At 40.3% G+C, this 22800-nt stretch overlaps 1 protein-coding gene across 2 annotated transcripts in view; it reads left to right on the top strand.

The window, feature by feature from the left end:
- Positions 1–22800, top strand: part of HECW1 (HECT, C2 and WW domain containing E3 ubiquitin protein ligase 1) — a 402469-nt gene that overhangs the window by 195555 nt on the left and 184114 nt on the right. For both annotated transcript variants that reach the window (XM_037837142.1, XM_037837143.1), the window contains exons 4-5: positions 860–967; positions 21876–21970. In XM_037837142.1, coding sequence (XP_037693070.1) covers positions 860–967; positions 21876–21970 — 203 coding nt within the window. The remainder of the gene's footprint in view (positions 1–859; positions 968–21875; positions 21971–22800) is intronic.

Below are 22800 nucleotides of genomic sequence, written 5' to 3' on the forward strand. Positions count from 1 at the left end.
ACCCCACCTGCCGCAGGCTCACCCTTGGTCTCCACCAGTGGCTTCATCTCAACCCTCAGGGCTCCCCTGACCACCTGGTGGCCTCCTCCTTGGTATCCTCTGTCAGAAAGCCCTGTTCTTTCCTTAATATCCCTTTTTGCAAGATATAATCATTTATTTCTTTGTTCAGTGTTTCATGACTGTATCTTCAGTCATTTGTAAGCTCTACTTCAGAAGAGATCCATATGGATTTTGCCCAATCCCATATTTCCTGCACCTTACCAGCATCTGGAAAAGATAGTTAGATCTCAATAAGTATCTCTTGAATGAACAAATAAATGCATGAGTATGTGAAGGAAAAGATGAATAAATTCATGAATGAGTCTCATATTTAGGATGATGATGGGTGTCCAGGCTGGAGAAGAGATGATATGAGTGGGGCCCCTGAGAACTGTCTTCAAAAGAAATTATGATTGTGTGTTTTCTTATGTCTTGTCCTCAACTCCAAAAGGAGGTCAGCTAATGGAAAATTTAGGAGGAGAATTTTGACCCTGAGATTTCACACAAGTTAGAGCTATTCAAAAGTGAAATGAATTACCAAAGAAGTAACTGTTTCTATGTTTCTGGAGGTGTTCAGGAACCAGCTAGATGGTCACTTGCCAATGGTGTTGTGGGGTAGGGAGGAGAGCCCTGCATTAAAAGGGGTTGGTCTGTACAGTGTCTGAGGATGCTTCCAGCTCTCTAATTCTATGCTACCAGGAGCTTTTCTTTCTGCTGAGCTGGAAGTGGCATGACTAACCTTTGGTCTTTGTCCTTGGTTTCTCAATATGCTGTTGACTGATCTATTTCCCTCCTCTGCTTTCTTCTTCTGGGGATATAGATGAGGTCCTGTCTGAAAACTTCCTGGACTATAAGAACCGTGGAGTCAATGGTTCTCATCGGGGCCAGATCATCTGGAAGATTGATGCCAGCTCTTACTTCGTGGAACGTAAGTACATCAAGGAAGTGGAATTCAACTGCTCTGTTCTTTGTTCTGTTGCATTGCCTCCACTTCTTAGAAATGCTTAAAAATATTTTTAGTAGCAAGTTGTGAGCTCTAGAACAGACGGATAACAGCTATCCAAACCAGCACAGAGGGCCACTTCTTTAATACCAAGGAAAGGTTTGGTTCATGCTCATAAGCCTTTGGACTCGGTACTCTTTGGTTCGTATCCTCAGATTTTCATTCCATGGTCTGCCACCACGTCTCCAGTGTTGCTGTAATTTCCCCTTCTGAATCGTGTCTTCTAGTTTTGCCTTTGCTTGACCCAGGCTTTGAAGGCTCCTTGCTTATGGCTCCTCTATGCTGGTGATATTCCACACCTTCCTGACCTTTGGTCCTGGCCACAGCTCCCCAGGATGGCGGTGACATTAATATCACCAGCCTGTTTGATCCCTGATCTACTGACAATTCTGATGTGTAAACTTGTCGTCATGCATTTTATTGAGATATTTTCCAAAATTTTCTTCTATCTTCAAATAAAGCCATTTTCAGAGTTAGGGAAGGATGTTTTCATGGGTCCCACCGATATTGGTACATTGTCATTGCATAAGAAAATAGCTATGTGGACCTCGTATTTGCCAGCTGAGGAATGCTCAAATTAACCCTAAGCCACAGCTTCTTTCCTTCACAATCCCGTCATCCACTTTCTGGTTCTTCATAGGGATTCTTTCCCTACAGCACTTGTGAAAGGAAATGGAATATTCTATTGTTCCAATTGCCCTGTTCTCAGAGGAAAAGATACATGGCCAAGAATCTGAAGTTGTTTATTGTTATTGGACATGGTCCAAGAAAAACTATATCTCTTAGCATGTTCTGCTCCCACATCTCTTCATTTTCATTCATTCACTTAATAAACATTTTGCAAGGCCTATTCCAAGGATTATTGATTTAGAATATAAAAAGCATGGTGTCTGCCCTCCCAAAGCTTATGATGTCTTTGCTACTAGCAAGGACATAAATTCCTTTTTCACATTGGCTCGTGCTGAAGGAGTAGACTGAGTCAGGAGATTTTATACCGTTTACGTGTAGTGGGAACACAGCTTTGTGGGAAGTGGTTGCCGGTCCCTTTGATTTGAGCATATTGAAACTCCCAACAAGATTCTCCCTTTTCCCTTAATACTTTTCCCCTGACTCTAGCATTTCTCCTCTCTAATCCATCCTTCACATTGATCAGGACAAAATACCATAGACCCAATTCTGCCACATTGCCCCAAAGTTCAGGGTTCCTCCTTCTTCTGAATCAGCTGAAACCTCTCTGCCCAGCTGCCAAGCCACACCCTCATCCCTCAGCCCTACTTCTCGATCCTCCCCAGTGGACACCATCTGCCTCAGTCCTACTAATGTCTTCCACTATCCCAGAACAAATGGCATCATTTAGCACAAGGAACATGGGCTCCATATGTGGAAAGAGATGGTCCCAGCCAGTGTATGTAGCATGACCTCCCACATTTTGATAAGAATAAAAAGATTTAAAACTTGCATTAGCAATGAATATGAGACATAATCATTGACTCTATGCCCCAATCTGCATGGTAAGTTTGGTGGGAGAGTCCTCACTTCTTCATTTTCTTCCTTTAGGTTCTATCTAACTAATTTAGAAATAGACATAAGAATCCGTCCATTTTAGGATCAAAGTACTATATCAGGTATCAGTGGTCCAGATAAGAGCAAACCTTGTGCTTATCTTTTTAGAGTCAGGAAAATAAATGTTAAGAAAAAGGAAATCTTTTGTGGGGAATTTTGATAAGGCTAACTGAAAGTGAAAGACCAGCAACCACATCCCATAAACTATGTCCCCTCTACACTCTGATTACGAAATTTCCTGACTCTCTCTCTACTTATTCTGCATGAGCCAATGAGAAAAAGGGGAATTTGTGTTATCAATTAATCCAGCAAAAATGCCATTCCCTTCAAGGCAGTTTTTAAAAATTTCTGTGACATATGGACTGTTTCCTGTATTTATCTCAAATAACAAACAATTTAATATAATTGTCTTCAAGAGCAGTATGAAAACAAACTTTAAATATGTTGTAGTATGGAATCAACCCTTTAAAATACACAAAATATTGTCATAATTGAATGAAAGCTTATTCAAACTTGATCAAATAGCAGGGTCCTATAGAAAACAAATGGCTTTCAAAGGGTGTATTCAAAATAACTGAAAGTTGAGCACTTCAGAAAAATGAGATTTTACAATATTCTGATGTAAACTTGAAAAGATCCTTGTGTTGATTATACCTGTTGGACTAAAAGTGTTTCCGTGCTTTGGGAAAATGAATGAAGGTGAAGTTGAAAAGATGGATATTCGCATATTCTAAATATAATCAGTGTTGAATATATTACGAATGCATTAATCTGTATAAATGTAACATAATTTGTCAAAAAATAAAAATTTATCTAGACAAATCTTAGTTGGGTTTTCGAAAGATTTCAGTATTAACCCACATTACATAAATAATAAGATAAATCAAAATGGTAGAATGAATTATAGCTTTAGGAGACTCACTGCATTACAATTGTATACAATATGCTGTATAAATTAATTTTTAATGTGAAATAATTTGCATTTTAAAAAACGTATGATTGGAAAAGTGCCACATCAGCAGGAAGGAAGAGATTGGATGTTCAAAATGTTCTAATATGACTATTCTTCATTAAATCATCAAAGCATCATATCAAAGATCCTGCTCGATAATAAAAATGTAGAATCTAGGCTATTATCCAGAAAGTTACATCAGTTGATATTATAAACCAAAAATAGGATTCTTTGTGGCCTCTAGGTAGTAATAAACACATTAATCTAATTGGTAAATCATGCTCTCTTAAAATTAAAAGTAATTTTGCAAACTTTGAAAATTGGCCAGATTTTAAACGTTGAAGTACAGTAGAAGATCAACCTTTCCACCTGGAAATTAATTTAAAATAATGAAATAGAATGAGGTTTGCCTTTTATTTTATTTATTCTTTTCCCCTTTATTTTTCCGTTGTATTATTTCCTTTTATGAAAGTAGAGGTATATTGCTGGTTACCTGGAATGTCCTAATAGCACATTTCTTTGGGGATTATGGTTCAATTTAGAATGAGGTAATTGCTATTGATTTATAGGGTTTTTTTAGATGGTCTGACTAAATCAAATTTTGAAAATCCCACCAAATAGGAGTATTCTAAACAGTACTTTTCTGGCCTCCCTAAGGAGTTCTATACATGACAGAATACAAAGGAAAATAAAGACGGAATCATTTTCTTTTCTGTGGCATATTTTCCCTACTGGGCACCTGGCTGTTTACAAGACTGGAGTTATAATTGCTGAAATATAAGAACTGTAAAGATGCACATTGTGCCGGTTTGAATGTATTGTGTTCCCCAAACGCCATTATCTTTGTGGTCTTGTGGGACAGACGTTTTGGTGCTGGTTAGATTTGCTTGGAATATGCCCCACCCAGCTGTGGGTGGTGACTTCGGTGGGATACTCCTATGGAGGTGTGACCCCACCCATTCAGGGTGGGCCTTGATCAGTGGAGCCATATAAAAATGCTGACTCAAAGAGACTGGAGGGAGTGCAGCTGTGAGTGACGTTTTTAAGAGGAGCAAGCTTGCTAGAGAGGAACATCCCGGGAGAAAGCCATTTTGAAACCAGAACTTTGGAGCAGATGCCAGCCATGTGCCTTCGCAGCTAACATGCTCTAGGGTGGGGAGCAAGCCCCACCCTAGAGCATGGTTTTCCGGACGCCTTTGGCCATCTCCAGTGAAGGTACCCGATTACTGATGTGTTACCTTGGACATTTTGTGGCCTTAAGACTGTAACTGTGTAGTGAAATAAACCCCCATTTTATAAAAGCCTATCCATCTCTGGTGTTTTGCATTCTGCAGCATTAGCAAACTAGAACACACATTTTAAGTCTGACAAAAGGAAGAGCTAGTGAAATTTTAACTTTATCCATCCTAATAAAATCTTACAATGCTATATTGCTATAGTATCTCAATTATTAATTTTTGATAGGAGCAGTTAGGCTCAGCCATACAACTATAGTTGTAGTTACCATAGATCTTGTTGATTATCGACTCTGATCAGAAGGGCTTGGATGGACAGGAACACTAATGAAACCAGGAGGTTCTGAAGGGAAGGCGTCTTCATCTTGATCTTTGGTCCCAATCTGGTATGTGGATTTCCCCTATTCATCCTATAGCAGGAATAATAAAGTAGTACACTTGGAGCTGCCATAGGTGACAACCAGAGGAGTTTCTCCTTTCTCCACCCTTTGCCTGTGATATTCTCACTCCCCTGGTCTCTGCCCTCCAGCTTCTGCAGCGCAGACACCTGGAGTTCAGTTTAACTTCTTGGCCGTGCCTTAGTTTCCTGCCCCGAGTCAACACCACCAGTCACTACATCCTGCCTGGTCTCCCATTTCAGGACCTCTGGGATTCAGCCTCACTTCCCAGTCCCCACCCTGCTTTCCTAGTATGGAAATCCTGCCCAGATTCACACCTGCATGGCTGCCTGCCGTGATCTCACCACTCTCTGCCTTGTCAGAAGAACCTTCCTCAAACCTCTTGTCTGAGTTTCCCAGCAATGACCACAAATACCACCAAATGGGTCAGCTTAAACGACAGGAATTTATCAACTCATGATTTTGAGGCTGGGAGATATCTGAAACCGAGACATCAGCGAGGTGATACTTTCTCCCAGAAGACTGGCATTCTGGGGCTGGCTGCCAGCGATCCTTGGTCCTTGGCTTTTCCACCACGTGGCAGTGTCTTCCCCTTTCTCTTCTGGGTTCTATTGACTTCCAGTTTCTGCTCCTCTCAAGGCTTTTTCTCCATAAAACCTCCAGTAAAAGGATGAAGACCTACCCTCATTCAGGTGGGCCACACCTTAACTAAACACAACTCCAAAAGGTCCTCTTTACAATGGATTCACACCTTCAGGAATGGATTAAGAACATGTTTTTTTGTTTTGTTTTGTTTTTCCTGGGGGACATGATTTTACCTACCCCACCATTTTTTTTCATCAAATTTCCAAATTCATTTCCATCATATCATTCCAAATTAAAAAAAAAAAAGTTTAATAGAGAAATCTAAGCAACTGGTCCTGCTGTAAGTTTTTAATGATAGCTCCATTGAATGTGGTGAGGTAAAAGTTATCAGAGTGGAGGAGTCAGAATTTGTGTCCTCACTCCAAGCTTCAAGCAGGCAGCCTCCAAGTGAGATGAAGTGTGATTACTACATGGGCATGTGGACTCGGGAACACTGAGATTCTGCTTCATCTATAAAATGAAGGCAACATCACGCCCCTCACCAGGTGACCCCAGGAAGATTCAATGAAAAAGCACACGCCAAGTGACCAACTATGTGGCTGCGATGCAAATGCCCCGTAGAAACCAGGTTCTACAGCCCAAATCAGAAGGCTTCGAATTAGGGGTTGTCCTGTGTTGCCCTGAGATGGGGCAGGGTGGGAATCTGCATTCAGCTCTACATGCCTGCTCTGCAGATGGGCGCATTTGTGTTTTGATGATAGCTGTGCATCAAGTAGCTTTATTCTGAGAGTTTTCTGTGGGGAAATCCTTTGTAGCCAAAGTTAGAAACCAGGTGATCTGGTTGTGCTGTCAGCACAAGGAAAGACTACAGGGATGTTAGAGACACAGGACACAGATGAAAGTTTGGTAGACTGAGTTCTGTGAGTCAGAAGACAACAGGATCCAGAGGACAGATTGTGAGATGAGCCTTTCCTAGAAGCTCTTGACCAGTGGAATGTGATGGCACGAATTAGAGTGGGGGGGCGGGGAGGAGAGAAGAAGAAGTGGTTTTATGCTGACCACTCTGCAGTGCCCCTTTTCCTAACCACAGACAGGGCATACGAAGAGGAAACTGGAGGAACTCAGGAGTGGTTTTCACCTATAGGGTTGTGACAGAGGAAAATAAGAACTGCAGAAAGAGAGAGAGAAAAAGAGAGAGAGACAAACAGAGAGAAGAAAGAGAGAAAGAAATTCTCTCCATCCCTCTCAAAGCCACCCTAAACACAAAATGGATTGTTTTTACACAAAATCATAGACACAGGGAGCCAGAAAATCCCAGGCAGGTTTGCTATGGCCTGAAAACCTCTGCCTCCAGAGAGGGCTTTAACACATACGGAGGGAGTGCTATGACCGTTTTCATCTTTCCCGAAGGTCTGTGGCAGGTGAGGGAGGAGAGAGGCCAAATCTGGCAGCAGAGTATGTGGGGCAGGCCGAGGAAACTGACCTAACTAAGACTCTGCGTCTGGACGTGTGGCCAGGCGGGTGAGACAATGTCCACAGGGCAGGGCAAGCTCAGTGGGGACTGTAATGTCACTCATCTCCCCGGTTTCCGGTTAGGCAGATGGGTGCAACAGATGGGAGGGAAGGCGGCTGTGGTTTCTTACAGGGGTGGGCTTGCTCCCCACCCTAGAGCATGGCTAACAGGATCCCGACCCCTGGGCTGTCCTTTGGGCACGGCTGCTGTCCCACATAGGGGAGTAATAAGAATGACAGCTACAGTTCTCAGTGCCCTCGCTGTGTGCCAGGCACCACGCTAAGTGCCTTACACATATTATCCCATTTAATCTTCATTACAATCCTAGGGGGAGAGACATTAATTTTTCATTTTATTGATGAGGAGGGTGAGGCATGGGAAGTTAATGCAATTGTGGTGGGTTGAGTCACACCCCCACGAAGCATAAGTTCATGATCTTACCCCGTGTCCTGAGGGTCTGGACTCATTTCTCAGTAGGATCTTTGGAGATGTCATTAGTTACGGTGAGACCAAACTGAAGCTGAGTGGGCCTTAATCCCATATGCCTGGACTCTTTTACAAAGAGGTAATTTGGATAGGGACTCGGATGTCTGAACAGGAGAGGTAGAAACTGTGAAGGAGACAGAAGGAGACAGATCACCATGTGGCGGAGGCAGAGGTTGAGTTTCCGGTCCCTGGCAAACCACCACCCGAAGGCAGGTTACCGACTGCAGAGAAGGCATGGCCTGCGACACCTTCACACTGGACTTCCAGCCTCCAGAACTGTGAGACAATAAGTTCCCATTGTTTAAAGCAACCTTTGCACTATTTTGTTATAGCAGTGCTGGCAAGCTGAGACAACAGGCAACAAACAAACAATGGCACACTGGATTTACACCCTGGCAGCCCCCTGACTGCAGAGCCGGCTCTTTCAACCATCGTGATGTTGCCACATGATTCTGAGTGGGATGCTCAGTACACTCCACCATGAGAAGCTGTGGAGAAAGTCAAATTAAAAGACAAAGGCTTCTCAAAATTTCAGTCACCTTCTCACACATAAATCCAGACTCTCTTCTGTTTCTGTGTACATAGAAAAGTATGTATGCCCTTTGTGGAAGGCATTTATAAAAGTGTTACCTATTCCCTGCAGGAAATTTGAGGAAAAGATTAAAGTAAAAATCATCCATAATTTCAACTCCTAGATAAATTTTAAAGATTTGGTTATTGCTACCAAGACTCCCTTTTTAGTAGCAACAAGGTCCCAGAATTTCCTGGCATCAGTGAAGACAGCTCTCTAAGTCAACTCCAAGGCAATTTTCAAATTATGCCAGCTCCCTTGTCCCCACCAGCTTTGGACAGCCAGGAAAGAGTTCAGAGTATAATACAAAAATGTACAAACCAGCGACAAAGTGAACCTCCTCCCGATGTCTTAACGATCCATCCCTCAGTTGCTCATGTATCCCACCTTCCCCAAATTCCAGAGGGTCAGTAGAGTACCAGGAATATTTGCAGGGCCCACCAGTAGCCACAAAATGTAGAAAACACAACTCTCCATCCTTGCAAACGTGTTCGCCTCTCCCCCTCCCAAACCAGAGTTCACAGGACCTGGTCCATTTTTAGACCTCCGTTGATATCACCAGCTGTGTTATCTGAGGGCAGACAAAAAGCAGATTGGAAAAGGAAGACAATAATCTTTGGTTCAGCTTCAACAGAATGAGCTCCATGTTGCTCACAGGCTCTTTGTTTAAAATTCAAACCGAAGAATTCTTCTTCTAAGAGAATAATCATGTCATGAAATCTCCCTGTCCTTGGAAGGAAACACAGGTATCATTACTGTATCATCTAATAAAGTATGGTACATATGCAACAACTGTCTTTACACCAAGTCTAGGAATTTGAACCTAAAGACTATCACAGTCTTTTCTTGGGATTTATATCCCTTGTATTTAAACTTCTTAATCTCTCTCTTTCTCCATTAGTACTACCCCTGAAAAAAAGAGGCCTATTTTATGGGTTGCTATTTTTCTAACAGAGAACGTGAATTTCTAGTGAGAATAAAACTTTTAAGGCCTGGCTGATTCTTTGAGAAAAGGAAAAGATAAGGATTAAAAGAATATGAAGAAATTTTCAGAGTGGGAAGATTATGTCTATCCTTTTTAAAAATCAGTAATAAAAGGAAAAAAAATATCGGAAAATGGAAAAGAGATAACAATCAAAATATTCTACCATTAGGCCTCGCCTTTGCTAGTAACCCAGTCACAGATAGTTCCCAAACTGCAGAAAAATACATTTCAGGCAAACCTAATATAATATGATCATTAAGACTTCAGAACAAGTTAAATGGATGTGCTGGCCACTTAACATGCCTAGAAGTGATCAGAGTGACCTGCCAACCACACAGAGCAAATTCTTGCAAGATTTGGACTCTTGGAAGAAAATCCAGCTTGACTCCTTCCCAGGGCTTCGTACAGGGAAGATTTTGTCTTTGCTCACCAACTCCACTCCTGGCTGGGGCTGTCTGGTGGGATTTTCTTCTGTGCAGCCTCTGCTTTGCCCTCTGACAGCATGTTCCCTATGGCATCAGTTTGTTAGCAGAACTCTAAGACCCACTAGAACTAGAAGAGTATAAAGAAAAGAGTGATTAACCCTGCTGCTGCCAGTGACTGAGGGCAGGGACACATCTAAACCATCAGGAAAGATGTCCCAGGAAACCCTTTCTACAAAATGGAAATTTGCACAGATCTTGAGCACCCAGGAGGGAGTAGATTGTGAAGCTTACAGCAAGCTTCTCACCCACCTGTGGGCCCCAAGCTAAACCAAATGCATGGTAGGAAGGATTTAATAATGCCTGTCATTCCTGCTAATGAGAAGAAGTGTATAAGTAAGAAATAATGAACACTGGGGTGCTGGCATCTGATCAGAACTGTTTTCTGGTTACGTGTACTTCTCTTGCTTGTAACGAACCCAAGGAGAGCCTGGATTCAGTGTGCCCAGTGTCTTCTCACGCTCCTACCCTGTCATCCGGGACAGCTCTTATTCACTGAGAATAGTCTTGTCTCTGAGCCTACCCCAGAAAAGAGATGTTTGTGTTTGAGAGTCCCAAGGTGAAGTCTCCAGTTCAGCCAAGTGTCCTGCAGGATGTTAGACAACGCATTGTTGAACAGGAGGCTCTCCCAGCTGACCAAAGGCCTCATGGTATTTCCAGGCTTCTACAGGACGGAATGTGAGCTTCATTCATCACTCTGTATCTCTAGCAGCCTTGACACTAACCTATTCCAGAAGGGGACAGGCACTGTGTGATGTCAGAGGCCACAACTGCATCTCACTGTCTGCTGACTCTCTCCATTGACGGCCACCCCAACTCAGCCAGATTAGCAAGGCTGATGCCTCCACCTGAGAAATGTTACACCCAAGAGGCAACAAGTCCAACAAATTTCAAGCCTGCAGATAGTTTTTCATGAAATCCCACACTATTGGAGTGTAATCCCCCTTTTTACGGAAAAGGTCTTGCTTATGGTAAAGGCTGCTTTTTTTAATGCATCAGAGGTTCCATAGAAGGAACCAGCACCCTGTTACCCTAGGCCTGAGTCTATTACAACTGGGAAAAGCAGCAAATTCAATATGCAGTATGCCAGATGACCTGGCATTTTTATAAGTGCTTTGAGTTACTGTGTGTTACGTTCCAGGGGACCAAAATGGATGGTTGGGCTCCCCTGAGGCTGGGAACCACAGGTGCCAGTGTTCCCAGCCTGGAAAATTCTCCTCCCAGAAGCTGTGGTCATTCAGCCCCACCTGCACTGACCAGGTTAGTCCTGACTGAGCATCAAGTAGATGAGAATGTTCAGCAGTAACTCCCAGAAGTCAAGGTGAAAGTGGGCAGGGGGAAGAGTAGGGGCACCCCAACGGAGAGGAAAGAATAATCAACTCATAGAGTAGCCTTTTTTACTAGGGTGGTGTTCTAGTTTGCTAATGCTGCAGAATGCAAAACACCAGAGATGGATAGGCTTTTATAAAATGGGGGTTTATTTCACTACACAGTTACAGTCTTAAGGCCACAAAGCATCCAAGGTAACACCTCAGCAATCGGGTACCTTCACCGGAGGACGGCCAGTGGTGTCCGGAAAACCTCTGTTAGCTAGGAAGGCAGCTGGCGTCTGCTCCAAAGCTCCGGCCTCAAAACGGCTTTCTCCCAGGACGTTCCTTTCTAGCAAGCTTGCTTCTCTTCAAAACATCACTCCCAGCTGCACTCTCTTTTCTCTCTTTGAGTCAGCTCATTTATATAGCTCCACCAATCAAGGCCCACCCCGAATGGGTGGGGCCACGCCTCCATGGGAACATCTCATCAAAATTATCTCCCACAGCTGGGTGGGGCACATTCCAAGCAAATCCAACCAGCACCAAAAACGTTTGCCCCACACAAGACCACAAAGATAATGGCATTTGGGGAACACAATACACTCAAACCGGCACATTCCACCCCCCTGGACCCCAAAATGACATTATCTTTCCAAATACAAGATATATTCATTCCATCACAATATCACAAAAACTAAATCATTTCAGTAACAAAAGTTAAGTACAAAATCCCATCAAAATCAATTTAGCTCCACCAATCAAGGCCCACCCTGAATGGGCGGGCCATGCCTCCATGAGAACATCTCATCAGAATCATTGCCCACAGCTGGGTGGGGCACATTCCAAGCAAATCTAACCAGCACCAAAAATGTCTGCCCCACACAAGACCACAAAGATAATGGCATTTGGGGGACACAATACACTCAAACCGGCACAGGTGGTTACCTGTAAGTTTTTACCAGGGAAACCCACCCTTAGGAATTGCACCTGTCATGCATCCCATCAGCAGCCCCAGTGGCCCATTCACAAGATTCAAGCACAGTTCTTTACGTCACGTAGCTCCAGGAAGCTGTTCACGTAGACTTCCGTGGAAACAGTGCCCCTGGAGTTGGTAATGCATCAGCTTGTTAAATAAGATCCACAGGAATGTTTAGTGGAACCATATCAGAAATGAGACCCTGCCTTATGCCACCACCCTAACATTTGTGCTGAGTCAAGGACATGCTCAGAGAGTTCAAAGGATGATTGTAGCCTTCCAGCTCTCCCAAATAGCCTTAATATCAGCCCTGATCTTCTTCTGCAGGATAGTGCATTGCTTCTCAAGCCCCATGTCATGAAACCCGTTCATCAATTAGATCTTCTGAAATAGCTGCCTGATTTTAATTTGCTTTGATCCAGTTTTAGAAGGCAATTTCCGAAGTCCTCTCCTGGACAATAATACTGTTCATTTAAAAGATCATGCTGAGATTGCCTACACACACACTCTCTCTCTCTCTCACTCAAGACTACTGCCCTTCATATATCTATACCATTGCCCCTAATATATCCTTGCACCCCTAATCTTTAAAAAAGCTAGGTAATATTGAAGTACATACTTCCTATAACATCCTCTGGTAGGTCAAGAGTTGACTCAAGGCATTCATAAACAGCACAGGCTCTGGGAGAGATCTCCATCTGGCCCTTCCCCCTTGATGCCCAAGCTGTACATCTACCTTCTGGAGCTCTGCAAGCTAATAGAATAGGTTGGTCCTGGCCTCTGGTTTAGGTGTCCTTTTTCAATTCCAGGCAACTTAGACCTCTGTCACTCTGGTCCCATCTGATCAGCCAACTTGGACGGAAATGCAGAGACCTACAGAATTAGGGACAAAAAGTGTGACGCGGAAGATACTAGACTTTGTGGTGGTGTCAGTGTCACTCCTGTGCTTGGCAAGAGTGAGAATAAACCTGAAGGAGCAGGTGGGATCCCCTAGCTCCGGGCTGAATGTTCCGGGGAGGCTTAGAGACAACCTAGCAGGCTCTTTCAGGAGGGAGGGGCTGCAAAGGACACTATCATCTGTGTGACGTCCCTTTTTCATTTCTGATATTGGTTATTTAGCCAGTAACTATCCTTCACCAAGGATTTTTCTATTAGTCTTTTCAAAGAACCAATTTTTGCTCTCTCTTGATCCTTTGTATATGTCTGTTTTCTGTTTAATTTCTGCTCTTATGTTTATTTTTTTAAATCATTTCCTTCTTTCTACTTTCCTTGGGTTTAGTTTGCTGTTCTTTTTCTAATTTCTTGAGACAGCTGGTTAGCTCTTTGGTTGGTTTTGAGCCATTCATCTTTTCTAATATATGCATTTAAGACCATATATTTTCCTCTAACCATAGCTATCGTTTTACTTTGTTTTAGTAAAATTCTTATTGAGGCACAACACACACATAGTGCATAAATTTAAGTACAGAGCTTATGAGTTTTCAGAAAGCAAACACTTCCATGTAAACAGCACCCAATTTGGGAAGTGAGTTTTACTGATGTTCTAACCCATTCTGCTTTCTCTGCATTCCTTCTTGCACATCTGTTTCTGCCTGGGATTGTTTTCCATCTGCCTAAGAGCTCCTGTTAATCTTACTTTTAGTGCAGATCTATGATGATAAAATCCTCTGTTTTGATTTTTCTGAAAACATCATTATTTCGCTTTTACTTATGAAGAATAATGTCACTGGATACATAGAATTCTGGGTTAGCAGTTCTTTTCTTGAGCACTTAAGAATGTCATTTCTCTGTTGTCTGGCTTCTGAAAAAATGATTGTTAGTCCTTTTGTCATTCTTTTGAGGATAATGTGCCATTTTTTCTACTCTCTTTCTCTCTCTCTCTGACTGCTTTTAAGACTTTTCTCTTGGTCTTTGGATTTCTGCAGTTTAGCTATGATGTGCCTAGGAGTGTTTTCTTTGTTTTTATCCTGAGACTTGATGTTTGTCTCAACCATCTCCCACTTTTGCTGTGATACCATATTTAAAGCATTAAATACCTGGGATTTATGCTTCTATTAGAAATTAGCTAACCAATATACAGTTTTCATGTTAAGAAAGTTATGTCACTTATGACAATTACTTCAAAATGAAATTGAAATTAAACATCTTTCATTCAAATAATCTGGCAGTTCATGCTTTAGCAATTAAAGAATGATTTTATAACATGGCAATTTTATAAGTTATACAAATGGGAAATGCTTAAGGATGTGCTCACCTCTTTTTATTCCAAAAAGTGCGACTTTTTTTCCAGTTATTTTAAAATTACAAAATGAATATAATGAGCCAATAATATAGCATTCTAAATCATAAAGACTTTTGAAAGTGCAAATCCAAGTAAGATAATAGCTTTACCAAATAGTAACATTTTGTCAAATCAATACAATATTCCATAATAAAATAAGATTATTTTTTCTGTTGGAGTCGTACGTTAGTTTAACAAGAGTTTTTCTGCAACAATATCATTTGAACAGTCTCTCACCCTGCCCCCCAAAAAACCCGCTATGTTATTTTCGGGCCATTTACAGCAGAGCAGGGGGCTTTTCGGACAATTTAATAAGGCTTTTAAAATTATATAATTTTCTTCTTTTGTATGAGCCTTTCCATGACTGTTGAAATTAAATGCAACATGACAAATACGTATAGAAGGTGGGTTCTGCTTCATTCTGGTGTTGGTCTAAAACCAGTGTCATGTTGTCTTAATATAAATAGTGGAATCTTCCATGATAGATACCTTGTCAAATTAGTAGTAATTTCATTTAGTCCCATTTATTGGAAGCCCTTCACCCTTCCTTTTGTTGTTTTATTTGTTTGTTTGTTTGTTTTTAATTCAGTTTTATTGAGAAATATTCACATACCATACAATCATCTATGGTGTACAATCAGCTGTTCACAGTACCATCTTATAGTTGTGCGTTCATCACCCCACTCTACTTTTGAACATTTTCCTTACACCAGAAAGAATTAGAATCAGAATAAAAAATAAAAATAAAAAAACAACACCCAGATCACTCCCCCCATTCCACCCTATTTTTCGTTTAGTTTTTGTCCCCATTTTTCTAGTCATCCATCCATACCCTGGATAAAGGGAGTGCGATCCACAGGGTTTTCACAATCACACTGTCACCCCTTGTAAGCTACATTGTTATACAGTCATCTTCAAGAGTCAAGGCTACTGGGTTGGAGTTTGGTGGTTTCAGGTGTTTACTTCTAGCTATTCCAATATTTTAAAACTTCAAAAGTGTTATCTATATAGTGTGTAAGAATGTCCACCAGAGTGACCTCTAGACTCCATTTGAAATCTCTCAGTCACTGAAGCTTTATTTTGTTTCATTCCACATCCTCCTTTTGGTCAAGAAGATGTTCTCAGTCCCATGATGCTGGGTTCAGATTCATCCCCGGGAGTCATAGCACGTGTTGCCAGGGAGATTTATACCCCTGGGAGTCAGGTTCCACATAGAGGGGAGGGCAGTGAGTTCACCTGCCAAGGTGGCTTAGTTAGAGAGAGAGGCCACATCTGAGCAACAAAGAGGCACTCAGGGGGAGACTCTTAGGCACAATTATAAGACGGTTTAGCCTCTCCTCTGCAGTAACAAGCTTCATAGGGGTCAGCCCCAAGACAGAGGGCTCAGCACATCAAGCCGTCAGTCCCCAATGTTTGTGAGAACATCAGCAACAATCCAGGTGAGGAAATCCAACACCTCTGCATTCTCCCGCAGCTCTTCAGGGGGGCCCTAAATATATATTTTTATTTTCCACCCAAATTACTGTAGGATGTGTTGCTATTTCATCATAATCTATACAGACTTACCATAGCTCACTTCCTATTCAAAGTTCCATGTAATTGTAGTGTTTGAACAAACTGACTGTAGAAGTTATATTGTTTAGAAAATATAGATCCTACACCAAATAAACATCTCTTCCCTTGGTCTCACATGGAAGTTGAAGTTTGAAAACAGTCAGTTTCAACATTTATTCTTTGGCCTGATTTGCTCTAGTCATAACCAGATCTGCTTTATTCATATCTCTAATTGAAGTCTGGGCTTTTATTTCAGCTTTTTTTTTTAAAAAACAGTTGCTGTATGCATAAATCTGATATTCATATCTGCCAAGCTCTAGCTCTGAGTTTCAGGTGTCACACAGATACCCAATGTTCCAGAGACCAATCAGGATATACATTAAGGGATCAATGTCTCAGAGTTTGAAGATAGCCATTACAATTCAGGAATGGATTTGACTGTTGTAAGAGCTTACAATCTAGGGACCATTACAATAATCATTTACCTGTTAGGCTGTACTCTAAGATTTAATTCTGAGTTTATACATTGTATTTAGTCCATATTGGTGAGGCATTATAGTGTTTGCCTTGGTTTCTGGCGTACTTCAGTCAACATGCTGTCTACAGGATCCATTCACCTTGTTGTGTGTCTCACAACTTCACCCCTTATCGTGGTTGCTCAGTATTCCACTGTATGCATACACCACACTTCACCATTCTGTTCCTCAGTCTGTGCACCCTTAGGCTACCTCCACCCATTGTATATCATGAACACTGCCTCCACAAACACCAGTGTGCAAATGTCCACCCATGTCTCCGCTCCCAGATCCTCCAAATACACACCCCACAATGAGGTTGCAGGACCCCATGGCCCCACATACTCAGCTTTGTGTGGAGCCACCACAGTGACCTCCAGAAAGGCTACACCATTCTGCCTCCTCATCAACAGTAAATAGGTACATCCCTCTCTCCATGTTTTTTCCAGCACTCTTACCTCTATTATATTTTTTCCTACAATCTTATAGAGATATATTCACATAACATACAACCACCCACAGTGTGCAATCAGTTGTTCTTCCTTTTGTTTTGATTTAAAAAATCCATAGCTTTCCTCCAAGCTGCTTAGTTTTTTTAAAATCCATTTAATTTATAGTTGTTTTTATAAAAAAATACAAATAAAAATATTGTAAAGTAGGTAAATCAGAAGGACCTAATGTTTTACACCATAAATGTTGATCATTTCTCTGAAAGTTCAGCTTTTGCTATTTCCTCTTACTGAGGCTAAAATCTTCAGACTAAGAATTTAATTTATATCTTATTATTCCATTGCTTCTTCATCTTTTTGAGCATTTGAAGATATCGTACTTTCCATTAATCCTTCCAGATAACTATTGAGGCTGACTCACGGTAATTATAACTCCTTGAGTTAAAATGGCTTTTCCTGAGTTTAGAGGATGTGGTTTGTATTTGTCTCACATCTATTTTGTAAATGAAGTATTCATAGATATTAAGTGTCGGTGTTCTTACTACAGAATGTTATTGCACGGATAATTTGGTTCTCACTGAACTAGTAAGTGATTTCACAATAGAAAGCATTTCCCCACTGTGCTGATCTGTTGATGTCTTACTAATGCATCAACTCTGATCGCTCTTTGTTTCATAAGACGTGGGCATTTCTACATTGCAGACTTTGTAACACATGGGTGGTTAAAGACTTGCTCTGAAGTTCAGATATTCATGGTCCTGGCTACCAGTTCACTGTCTGGGCAGCAATAAGAGACGATCGCCATGATCTTAACAAATATTTTTACCAGCTCCGGAATCCTAGGTTGATAGTTATTTTCTATCAGCACTCTGAAGCTGTCATTCTTTTGCCTTCTCTGCTTTCTGTTCCTGTTAAGAAGTTTTCTGTCAGTCTAATTGGTGGTCCATTGAGGGTAATCTAGTGCCTTTCTTCATTGGCTGCTGGTGAGATTTTTCTCTTCTTTGCAAAGTTTTACCATGCTCTCTGGGTGCTGCATTCTTTTAAATTATTCCGTTTGGATTCTTAGGGCTTTTTGAATATATAGCTTGATGACTCTCATCACTTATGGAGAATGTTTAACTTTACAGCAACTGACCCTCTCCTCTGAGTTTCCAATTGTGCATATTTTAAACCACTCCCAGTACCCCACAAGTCTCTTATTCTCTCTTCTCGTTTTCCATCCATTTTCTCTGTGTGCTTCATTCTGGATTTTTTTTTCTTAACCTATGATCCAGCTCCCTGGATTCTCCTTTCTGTTTTGTTTAATGTGCTATTAACCTCATCATTGAGTTTACTAGGTCAGTTATTGTAGTTTTACAGACCCAGAATTTCTGTTTGGTTCTTGCATATACACTTTATCCTTTGCTGAAAATTTTCAATTTTATCTCATTTCCTTGAGCATAATAAGTGTATGTTCAGTAAAGTCTGCCTGATAACTGTATGTCTGGTAGCCCTATAGATCTACTTACATTGCCTGCTGGTTCTCTGTGTACATTTTTACATTGCCTTGTCTGCCTGTGCCTGGTTGCTTTAAGTTGAGAACTGGACACTGGAATGAAAACTTGTAGAAATAGTTTGAGGCTTAGAATGATGCTATTTTCCTCCTGAGAGAACTTTCATTTCCTTCTGACCTAGGTCTAGCAATCCAGAATCACTTCGATCAAATTTCAAAGCTTGAGATGATTTGGAAAGCTGGGGCTGCTGTGTTTCTTAACAGTGGCTCTGTTCAGCTATTCAGGGAGATTACAGGGTCCTCCTCCTTGGCAGGCCCTGGATCCTAGCAGTATCCCTCTAATCCTGCAAGTCTGCCAAAGTACTTTTCTGCGTCCCAGTCCCTCAACTGCTTCTTTTTGGAATCACTACAGGCACCCCTAGGGAACAGCAACCCCAATTCCTGGGCCCATCTCTGAGCTTTTTCCTTCTAGATCTTGACCTCATTATCTTTTCACTACCTTGCTAGGTCTCTGATGCCTTCAGGTGAGGGTTGCCAGATTTAACAAAAAAAGAGAAAAAAAAAAGAAAAAGGAATTACAGGACACCTAATTAAATTGAATTCCAGATAAACAACCAATAATTTTTTATTGTAAGTATGTCCCATGAAATATTTGGATCATACTTATATTAAAAATGTATTCTTATTTATCTGAAATTCAAATTTAACTGGGTTTCCTGTATTTTATCTGACAACCCTACTTCAGGCAGAATTATGTGTACATTTTCTAGCTTTCCTAGCTGTTCTGTACATTACTGGTACACCATTCCATAAGTGGAAGTTTGCTTTTGCTATCTAATCCACAAACTTGAGTTATTAAAAAATTATTGGGAGACATCACCAAATGAATTAAATATGTTTGCTTAAATCCTAGCTCTGCTACAAATTACATGTGTGACCTTGAATAAGTAGCCTTCAGTTTTGGCCTCATTTCCCTTAGATGTAAAATAAGAATGATGGGTAACATTTATTGAGGGCTTATTAGATACCAATCATTGTGCTAAGCACTTGAAGAGAAAACGGGTAATAATAATTACTTTTACTTCATAGGGTTCTTTTGAGGTTTAATTAGAAAATAGTAGGAATGGTCTGGTACATTTTAAGTGCTAATTAACAGTTAATACCAATTTAAGTGATAACTTTTAAATTTAATTGACCTTTGCCAGCAATTTCTCAGAAGGTTACCACACTTTCATGGTTTCTGTGGCTCATTATATTAATAGATGGATGGCTCTCTGCTTTATTCTGGTTCCTTCCATGATCCCCAACCGACCTACAGGAAAGCTGCCTCTAGCTGAGGCAGTATTGAAATCAGGGTGTATAGATTTAGCATGAGGACGGGGGTAGGTGCCTTGAAGAATGTGAAACTCGAATGAGGAATCTTGTCCTCCAAGAGCTTGAAAAGATGGTCATTGTAGATATGCAAAATCACTTTAGGGAAAGAACAACTCCTGAAGGAAACTGATGGGAGGTATCTAAAGGTAGATCGGGAAGTTTCTAAAGGTAGATCCTGCGCATGAGAGCAGAGATTGATCAGCAATGGAAACAATAAAATTCTTAACAATAATAACTCAGTTGAGTTGCAAATGACTAATGAATATCTGATGAAAAAAAGGTTTAGTCTCACTAATAATCAAATAAATGAAGTAAAAATGATAATGAGATCCTATTTTAAGCTTATTTTTCATTGATAATGCTCACTGTTTGAAAGGGTTCTATGAGATAAGAGTTAAATTCTTTGGGTGAAGTGCAAAGTGGTTTTTGGAGAGCAGTTTGGCCCCATGAAGGAAGAATTCTTAAAATATTCATATCTTCTAACCTAAGGAAGAATCTTGCGATATTCATATCTTCTAGGAATTTTTCCAAATCTGTTAGATTTAAGTTTAGTGACATATAACAGAAATCCCAAAATAAAAATGGTGAACAATACAGATGTTATCTGCAACAGAGGCTACAAAATGCAATCCTTTAGCATTGCCATCCAAAATAAAATTAAGATTCTATTATTAAAGAAGGAAGAGAGAATGGATGATGAGTAGATAACTAGCAATTTTTGCTCCATTATTCTGGAGAACAAATTTGAACTTCAATAATTTGCAAAAAGTCATTCATTTTTAGGGAAACCCCCTAAAATTTTAAAAATAGGGGAATATTTGCAAGTTATTAATTTATTCAAAAATAGGGGAATATATGTAAGTTCTGATTGCATAGCAAGGAATAATATTATCTACAAAGTTTTAAGTAACATTTGAGTTTTCTTATTTAATAACGTTAATTTCAAAAAATAGCACAATCCATTATAATATAGTATATACTCTCAAGCATGCAAAAACACTCAGATTTTTATTTTATTTATATTTTTCTATCTTTTCATATTTTCTATAATCATATTTAAAATGTATGTTAAGAAAATTGTAAGCATTATTTTTTAAAACTTTAAAATTCAAGACAAACTCTCAGATTTGAGAAACAGATCCCAAATTGGAGATTCCTCATATCGTTCCAAACAAGATTAATGTGAGGAGTCAAGACATTGCCTGGTAACGTTTTCAAACTATGGGAAAAGCAGGTCACCATCAAATAAACTAAACTCAGGTTGGCACCGATTTTGTACTCTACGGATCTGAATGCCAGAAGACAATGGGACCACAACATCATCATCATCATCATCATCATCATTTTCATCACTATTATCAGCACCACTATTGCTGATATTTACTGAGTACTTAATTGAGCTCTAAATACTTTTCTCCTAACTCTTACTTAACCAGCATCTTATGAGGTAGGTATCATTAGTCCCATTTTACATATAAGTAATGGTGGGCACTGGAGGTGACATGATTTGTTCATTTGTCAGTGATGGAGCTAGATTCAAACCCAGGCGGTGTCGACTCCCAAGGCCACCCCTTTTGTATCTACTATCTATAGCACTTTGACAAAAAAGAAAATTGTGATGCAGAAATTTTGTATGCAGATAAGTTGTCATTGATTTGCATAGGAGTTTGTAAAATATGCCAACCATCCGTGTATTTCAATAATTTCTCAAAGTCTTGCTTAAAATTACCAAGATACTCATCACAATGAATTGTTAAGTACAGGAAATTAATTAATTGAATTAATTAATTGTTAACAGGAAATTACAGAAGAGACAGACTGGTAAAATCTTTGAGCTGTGGGTTTAAAAGCAATAACCTCTAATGGGGACAGGATGGATGGTGAGAAGCCTAAGTTGGCTTTAACTTGGGTACAAAAATGCTCAGGCCAAAACCCTTCTTCTTGACATATTTTTAGAAAGAAATCAGCCCTGTCTGGGAGATCATTTGCAGACCAACCTTGCCAGGCACAGACTGGCTGGCTCCTGCAGGGAATCAGATTGCAGTTCCTGGAGGTGTCCTCCTCTAAACATGGATGTCTCCTCCTCAGTTCCACTGTTTTTTTGTCTTTCAGCGGAAACAAAGATCTGCTTCAAATACTACCACGGAGTGAGTGGAGCCCTGCGAGCAACCACCCCCAGTGTCACAGTCAAGAACTCGGCTGCTCCTGTAAGTCCTGCTTTCTCCTCTCTGGTCACACTTCACTGTGGTGTTTCTTTGCTTTCCCATTTTGTTCTTATGTTTGAGTGTGTGTGTGCATGTGTGTGTACGTGTGTATACTATATACACATATGAAAATAGATCAACAGATAAATAAGAGATAATGGATAAACAGACAGACAGATACACAACTCAACACAGTGAAGGGTAATGATATCTGGAAGCCGCGTTATTAGGGCATTCCTCTTGTTCATTAGAAAAATGCCAAGCTTCAATATTTTTCCTCATCAGCCAGATGTCTCTGATGGAGATGTGCCATTTTTAATAGAAGTGAGTAATATGTCTTTCCATGGGACACATTTTGTACGTCCTTGGTGTTTAAAATTGATTTTTTTTTTATGTTTTAATTTCTTTTATGTTTTATAAATAAATTTCTGAAAGAAAATGTATAGTTTCAGACTGATTTAATTCACAGAATTATAAAATAATAGACCCAGAAAAGACTAGAAATCCTGGTTTTTTTTTGTTTTTTTTTTTTTTTTAAATAAATGAGGGAGCTGTGCCCAAAGAGCTTAAGTCATTTACCTAAGGTCACAAATGTTAGCTAACTGTAGAATCTAGGATTTACGTCAGGTCTTTTGTTCTCAGCTTGGTTGCTTTGCTCAGTACCATGCAATTAGATGCCATCTTTTCCTAAATTACAATCTGGTTTTTATATATATGGTGCCTCTTACCTTAGTTCTGAATGCATCTGCTTAGGCTAGTCGAAATTGGATTAGAAATGGAGCTACTTTTTCACATAAATTTAAAATTACTAAGGAGGCTGAATGAAAATCAAT

The sequence above is a fragment of the Choloepus didactylus genome, chromosome 5, assembly GCF_015220235.1.
Source record: "Choloepus didactylus isolate mChoDid1 chromosome 5, mChoDid1.pri, whole genome shotgun sequence".
Taxonomy (NCBI): Eukaryota; Metazoa; Chordata; class Mammalia; order Pilosa; family Megalonychidae; genus Choloepus; species Choloepus didactylus.